Source organism: Pteropus medius, unplaced genomic scaffold (assembly GCF_902729225.1).
Source record: "Pteropus medius unplaced genomic scaffold, Ma_sr-lr_union100, whole genome shotgun sequence".
Classification (NCBI taxonomy): Eukaryota; Metazoa; Chordata; class Mammalia; order Chiroptera; family Pteropodidae; genus Pteropus; species Pteropus medius.
In genome coordinates, this window is record NW_024351072.1 from 476,419 (window position 1) to 484,201 (window position 7,783).

The 7,783-nt window shown below is 44.4% G+C and overlaps 2 protein-coding genes across 2 annotated transcripts in view; one reads left to right on the plus strand and one right to left on the minus strand.

Moving 5' to 3' along the window:
• Positions 1–207: 207 nt before the first annotated feature.
• SLC25A5 (solute carrier family 25 member 5) lies at positions 208–3,079 on the minus strand. Its single transcript, XM_039842489.1, has 4 exons — positions 2,867–3,079; positions 1,375–1,861; positions 1,008–1,148; positions 208–626 (listed from the first exon to the last, which is right to left on the minus strand). The coding sequence occupies exons 1-4, from the start codon at positions 2,975–2,977 to the stop codon at positions 469–471; spliced, it is 897 nt and encodes a 298-aa protein (XP_039698423.1). The 5' UTR covers positions 2,978–3,079; the 3' UTR covers positions 208–468.
• A 79-nt stretch (positions 3,080–3,158) lies between these two features.
• The window catches only part of KIAA1210 (KIAA1210 ortholog), a 332,344-nt gene continuing 327,719 nt past the window's right edge, over positions 3,159–7,783 (plus strand). Inside the window, exon 1 of the mRNA XM_039842519.1 lies at positions 3,159–3,396. The gene's annotated coding sequence lies outside the window, so the exon portion shown is untranslated. The remainder of the gene's footprint in view (positions 3,397–7,783) is intronic.

The following is a 7,783-nucleotide window of genomic DNA, read 5'->3' on the forward strand; positions in this document are numbered from 1 at the left end:
CATTTTGCTAAGGTACTGGGAATGTTGATCAGTCACACAACCAAGCTATTCTTTGATAAGTGGATGGCTAAAGATTGGTTTTAAAGAAAGCTCTACAGATCTCAGGAGATACTGTAGCAGTTATTAAACATGCAGCACTTCCTCAAATGTAGCACTTACTAAATTATAAAATACATTTTTATAAGAAAATAAACCACACAAACAAAATTGTATTTCAGATACTTTTTATTTCTTCAAATTTATTATTAGGAGTGACTGAAATAAAAAATATAATTGAGTCCCATCATTATCATGATCATCATGGAAATAGCTTTAGGAGAAAACTGGTCGGATGAATATTATTGCTTCCCATTTTCAACCAGTAAATAGTTGCCACTGATAAATAGCCAACAGTCTGTCAAGAATGCTCAAAGATATGTTACATAACACAACATGCCTGTTCACGGGGAAAAAAGACTAGGAAATAACTTATGTGAACTTCTTGATTTCATCATACAAGACAAGCACAAAAGCACCACCCATGCCTCTGAGAACGTTGGACCATGCACCCTTGAAAAAAGCTTTGCTTCCTTCATCACGAGCAATCTTCCTCCAGCAGTCGAGCGTGCCCGTGTACATGATATCAGCTGCAAAGAATAGTGACATGGAGTTGGTCAGGAAAGGCTGATTAAAGTCCTAAGATTTATGAGACTAAACCAGGGCCCCACCTCTAAGAGATGATGTCAGTTTTTTAAAAGCCAACATTTTACACGTCAGTGTGGGCAATACTGAAATATTAATGCTGTGACAATAGAACAGCAATGTGTAGACTACCCATTGGACTTAACCTCTAATACCATTTAAGCACCCTCATTCACAGGCATCCAAAGGACCCACTCAAAGGCAACTGTGCAGCAGACGCAGTCCCAATCCCACGATCTGAACAGACTGCCATTTTTCAAGTCAGGAATCCCTAGTGTATGCCTATGCCCCATGCCCACGTCTTCATCTTCTGCTCAAGAACTTACTTCCTTTGCGCCCTGACTGCATCATCATGCGACGACGAACAGTGTCAAATGGATAGGAAGTTAACCCAGCCACCGCAGTGACGGATTGTGCGATCATCCAGCTGATGAAGATGTGAGTATTCTTGGGGTCTGGAAGCATTCCTGAGAATAGGAAAGAGACATCTTTACCAGAAAGCAGTTTTACCTACTTGTTTCCCACATCTCCCTAACTAACTTATCTGTAACACAAGGATTGTACTGGATGACCTTGGATGCCTTAAGTGATTACAAAAAAAAAAAAAATCTCTGGCTCTTGGAAACTTAGGATGGCATAATTATCTTTTAAAGTGTCTCATAAGAACACAGGTTCAAAGCACATAGCACTTACCCTTTGCAGTGTCATAGATACCGAAGTAGGCAGCTCGGTAAATGATAATACCCTGCACGGACACATTAAAGCCTTGGTACAGGCCCCTAATCCCATCAGATTTGTAGATCTTAACCAGGCAGTCACCGAGGCCTTTGAATTCCCTTTCAGCTCCAGCTTTGCCCACATCAGCAGCTAGACGGGTACGGGCAAAATCAAGAGGATACACAAAACACAAGGAGGTGGCCCCAGCGGCACCACCTGATGCCAGATTGCCTGCAAAGTAGCGCCAGAACTGGGTTCTCTTGTCCACACCACCTAGGAAGATCTGCTTGTATTTATCTTTGAAGGCAAAGTTGAGAGCCTGGGTGGGGAAGTATCTGATGACATTGGCCAGGTTACCACGCCAGAAGGATAGTACTCCCTGCTCCTTGGGGATACGAACCACGCAGTCTATAATGCCCTTGTACTGCTTATCTGCGGTGATTTGCTTGCTGGCATGCTGCACCTGACAGACAAGGAGGCCAACAAAGACGAGTTACAACCATGGAGAAGGGAAAAGGGAAGGGAATATATCGTCTCAACGTGGCTTAAGGTTAGCTCCCTCCCTCCATCTAGTCCTCTGTATTGTAGGCCCGACCATCCTAACACTCAGACGCTCACAGGTGGATGAGGTGATCTGCACCAGTAGGGGCATTAAGCCTCCACCCGTTTGGCTGGGGAGGGGGCATCCTTAAACGGACCCATGACCTTTACACCTGGGAGAAAGGTCGGTCCCAGGTTCAGAGATATTAAGGCGAGTCCCACGTAGGGCGCGGTCACTTTGGTGACCAGGGCCTACGCCTCAGCTCTCCAGAGCTGTTTCCCTCCCGCTCCGCCCCCACTCTTCTCCTAGAGGTTACCTGCGGGCCACTGCACCCCCCACGCCGCCAGTCCCGGCGCGCCCTACAGAGCCGGAACGGGCGAGCGCGCGGCGCAGGCACGCAGGCCGCGGGGGCGCGCCGGCGGCTGCGCGGAGGCGGATGCAGCAGGCACGCGCGCTTCCCGGGGCCAGCTTCCGGCCAGGCGGGGCTGGAGCGCGGCCGCTCGACCTTCCGCGTGGCCTCCCCAAGGCTGTGATCTCCTTGCCGCGACCTTGAGGTCTTCGGTAAGGCCAGGTGTTCTTTCGAGAAAGCGCTGGCTTTCAGGCTTTGCCCTTGACCCCAAGGCCCAGGGAGATAGTCATTCTCGGATTGCCCCGTCCGAGTTTGCGGCCTCCAGGGTGCCGAGGCCCCGGCCTTCTTCACCTCCCTCCGCCCTCGACCCCCTCCTAGATCCGGAACTTCGGGTCATTGAAGCACCTTCCTTAAGTTTGCCTTTTGGTCCACCTCTGCAACCACCCCGGCCCCCACGCTGCCACTTCTTCTGGCCTGTTTAAACAGTTCGCCCACTTCCATCGCTGGGGCCCCGATTTCTGCGCGACTCCCCCCGTTCCCCCCACTTCGTGGTCAGGCTCTCTGACCCCAGGACGTACCTGCAGCAGCAGCTTGACCCGCTCGATGGGTGCTACCGCCGTCTTGGAGATGGCTGCAGCCACTCCACCTGCCAGGAAGTCCTTGGCGAAGGACACAGCGGCATCTGTCATGTTGAAAAGGAAGAAAAGGCGGACGACTGCGGAACTAGATTAGGAACCGGTTGGAACTCGGAGGCTCTGGGGCGGAGCAAAGCAAATGGCCGATTTATATATGGGGAGCCGGCGCCCGGGTGGCCGGCGTCGGGGGCGGGCCCGGCGGTGCGCGGGGCGGCGGGACCGCTGAGTGGCTCGGCGCTGGCGGGGGGTGGTGATGCGGGGAGGTGATGGGGGAGGAGCCGCGGAGTCGAGGCCAGGCCTCGCTCCGCACCCCCCGCCTGCTCCGCAGCACCTGACCTGGCCGGAGGGAGGAGCGGCCCCAGGGAATACCCAGCATCGCGACACTGAACCCCAGGAGAAGCCTGCGAGCGCGGAGCGACGCCGAGATCACCATGTGCGTGGACAAAAGCCTCTGGAGCAGGGCCAGGACAAGGGTGAGGCGCAGGATTTAAGGGGATGCAAACAAAACAAAACAAAAAAAACCGCACGAAAACAACAAAAAAAAATCCTTGGTAATTAAGATAAATAATATTCTATGCAATATTTAAAAAGTTTTATACAGGCAAACTACAGCCCGCTGGCCCGTCGCCTGTTTTATAGTAAAGTTTAATTGAAGCCCAAGGCCTGGGATTAGGGTGAGACAAATGAGGCAGAGTTATGCAAGTGTGGGAGTCGAATGGGGCGTGGGGTGTCCTGATTTTTGCATTACTTTTCAGTTCTTGAAATAGTGCATTAAAAATCATTAGTTACTAAGTTATTCGGCTTCCACTTAAAATTCGTGCCAAGGCAAGTGCCTCACTCTAGACCTGGCACTGCCCTGAAGCTTGGCCAGAAGCTGGAGGAAATTGGGGGAACAGCAGAGCTGGGACACTGTCAACGTGCTCCAGACTCCGGTTTGCACATCTGCTGGGGGTAGGATTATTTTAGTCGGAAGCCCAAAATATAGAGGTCGTACAGGTAAGGTTAAGAGGCTGTGAACTAGGTTGGCATTTGGCTGCCTGGACTCCAGGTAAAGTGTCCTTGGATTGAGTAGATTCCTGAATTCCAGAAACGTTTAGAGGAATCAGAATTAGATTGTCGGCCATTGTGTCAGTGGACGAGTGCTTAATGAGCCCCTTAATCCCTGCACTGGGTAAGCATTTGCCACACATGTGCTTAAAAACCTACTTGTTTGTTTGAATGCACTCTCTTAGGTTCAGAACAGGAGTCAACAGTGTAACAACAGTGTTTATAAAAAAGGATAACTGTTGAAAACTTGCAATTGCAGCTGCACTCTAGGTGCCTAGTATGTTGAAGACATAGAGGGCATATCCCTCACTTTCTTGCCCTCTTCCACCTTCTATCAAAGGACCCAATTCCAGGATTGTCAAGTCCTTCTAAGTATACTTTGCAATTTGTTAGTCTTTCCAAGAACCCTAGCACACACCACAAGTGTTCAAGCAGAGTGAGTTTGAATCCAGCTTTGTTGATCCTGGGGCATATCTTTGACCTGTGTTCATAAGAAACTTTGCTACTTTTCTCATTAGCTGATTGTAACAGTGATGCAGCTGGATATAGAAATGACCTTATTGTACAGTTTCAGAGAATGTTTGAGTATATTCTCTGGAAGTGATAGTCACTCCTCTGCTACTACTAGGGAGAGAATTAACACCTAAAGCAAAAATCTACAGAGCATTTTATTTAGAGAGAGGTGGTTTTTAAAATACATTTCAAAATAACATTCAAAACCTTTCTGATTTGAACCTTGACATTCTGATTAATGCATTTTTATTCAAATGTTAATTACTCTTTGAAATGCCTGGCTATCACTTATCTAACCTTTTTCTACCTCTCACTGGCCACATCTGCTACTCCCTTTGAGCATGATGTCCTTATTGTGTTTCATTACAGTTCCATTTCATTGTTTCAAGTACTTCTACATTTATTGTTCTGTCAGATTTCCATCTTTCCACAAAAAGATAATCAAATAATTACATAGAATTTGTCCCTTCTCAGTCTTTGGGTACCTAAGTGTAGTTTTACTGAAGATGAAATACATTATGGGTCATTTAAAAGCAACTTCATAAAAAAATAAATAAAAGCAACTTCATGCCATGAGTTGGCATTTTTCCAAATCCACTGTCAGCTGGCGCTCTCCTAGTTGTCTATGACCAGGTATACTTCAAGGAGTCAGATGTTCTCAAAAGTGTCAAGGTCATGAAAAATGAAGACCGTCACAGATTAAAGGAGACTAAAGAGAATGACAGCTTAATGACAATATAGAATCCTGTATTGGATCTTGGACCAGAAAAAAGACATTGGTGGTACTACTGATGAAGTTTGAATATCTGTGGATTCATTAATAGTATTCTACCAATACTATTCTTAGTTACAGTGGTTATATAAGATGTTAACATTTGGAGAAGAGTGAAAGATATATGGAAATTCTTTATACTGTTTTTTTGGGTCATATTTTTATGTCTAAAGGTTAAAAAAAAATTAAAAAAAAAAAAAGAAACCAGTAGCAAGAGCCCTGGAAAATAGAGACTAATATTAATGATAATGATGTTGATAATTATATATGGCTGGTCAATTCATGAAAAATGAATTTCTCCAGTGAGGCAGAGTGGGGGCTGTGTTAGTAACTACTGTGTTTCTGGAAGCTATGTAAATTACAAGTATAATTAAGAAAGGAACTAAAGCTAAGGCAGTAATTCTCAAGAAAAGGAAGAGTGTCAGAAATGATACTTAACGGTCTCAGTTACCTACATACCGATACCCAGACTATGGTTAATAAAGTGAATATAAAATGTTAATATAAGCAGGAAAACACAGTTTTATAGGTATTGTTCAAACTTGGTAGAATGGGACTTCTGACTGGCATCTAGAAAATAAAGGATAAACCCATTCAGAGAGGTACTATATAAAAGGAGAGCAGAATAGTAGTAATATATCAAGAAGGTATAACCAGTAATTGATTGGCTGAAGGGGGAAAAACATTCAGTGAAAATGACAGGGAGAAATTAAAGTGCTTGTAGTTGTGGAAGTATACAAGAGACTGACTAGATAGATAAAAGCCCTGAATATTGCTTCTTAAAACCATCACATAGGCGAGAAATGGTGATCGGAGACATAAACCATGAAGTATTTACTGGAAGGTTCATTATTGTAATAGCAATACACTATTAAAATAGTGTATTGTAATTTTTTTTTAGCTTAAATGTTATTTATTTTATGAATAGGTAATATATTCACAAAGTTCAAAAGTTTTAAAGGTACTAAAAGGTATACAGTAAACAACCTACATTCCATTCCTGGAAGCTATACACTGGATAAATTCTTGATTCTCTTGCTGATAACTATAGTTCTCAGAAGACTGAAGAAGCAGAGAGGTAGATTGCTAAAGTGGGCTTAATCCTGACAATAAATAGGGAAGATATGGTTGGCAAAGTAAAAGTGACAAGAATCTTGGAGAAACTGACCATGCCATCTGGATCTGTTAAACAAAAGAGTGCTAGGCATGGTCACATAGGTCAACAAATATGCATGCACATGTGTGAGTGAGTGAGAGACACAGAAAGAGAGGCAGACGTTAAAAGATCAGAAAAACGATAAGTATGATCTGACCAAACACCAAAACAGAAAGATAGCTCGAGAGGGCAAGATATTCCAAAGATAAGATTCAGACCTGTACAATTTGGACAAAATTCCAGTGAGAAATTAAAAAGGGAGAGAGATCTAATAAACTAAAATGTCAGATTTTGAAAGTATATATATAGATGACAGAAGGAGGGCTAGGCTTTCAAGGACGAAGACCAAAATGTATCAGACCTCTAGGAACTTAGTCAGAATGGCTAAGGCCAGAATAAACCCAGGCTTACACAATGGGAAGGACCACAATAAAAGATTCTAATTCTCTATTCAGTGCAGGACATTTAAGGATGAGGAGCTAGAACTTAACGATAGTTAAGTGAAAACTAAGGGTCTTAGTTGACTGTGAGTCGACAATGCCAGAAAATGTTCATGAGTATTGAATTGGGCCAAGAGGATGATGATTAACAGATCAGGGGGACTTTCAGTCCCACTTGGACCTCTGCTAGCCAACCCGTAGGGCTTTATGCTTACTTCTGGATGCCATGTTTAAGAGGACATTAACAAACTGGAACATTCAAAGAAGGCAGTCAGGAAAAGGAAGTGCCTGTAAATCACATCATATGGGAAATGGCTGCATTAGAGATATTTAACTAGGAATGAGCTTTGGGTGAGGAGGGACACCCTAACTGTCTCTATAATTGAAGGACTGTCAGGTGGAAGAGAATGAGATGTTCTATATGAAATCAATACCAGCTGGTAGAGGTTTCATGAAGGTAGACTTCAGCTGAACAAGAAATAACTTTCTGAAATATTAGCTACTTAAGTGTAGAATGGCTTGCTAACTTCTTGTTGCTGGAAATTTTAAGAGTTGTGGTGGAATGGCCACTTGTCAGGGACACTGCAGAGGAGATTGCTGTATTGGCTGGGAAGAGTTCTGCTCCACTCCAATTGTGAGATTCTTTGGCTCTATGCTTTTGTATCTGTAAGACTGAATTGGATTTGAGCATTCGTGTTTGGGAATCTGGGACAAAATAAGAAGAGAGAATTAATTTAGCTCAGTGGTCAACAGGGTGGGCTCTGGAGCCAGACTGCTTGAGTTCAAATTCTGGCTCTGCCACTTGCTGTCAAGCCTTGGGTAAGTTCCTTAACCTCTCCAAACTTCATTGTCTTCAGGTATAAAATGGGAATGACAGTAGTACCTATACCTTGAAGTACTTTAGGAAGATTACACACACACACACACACACA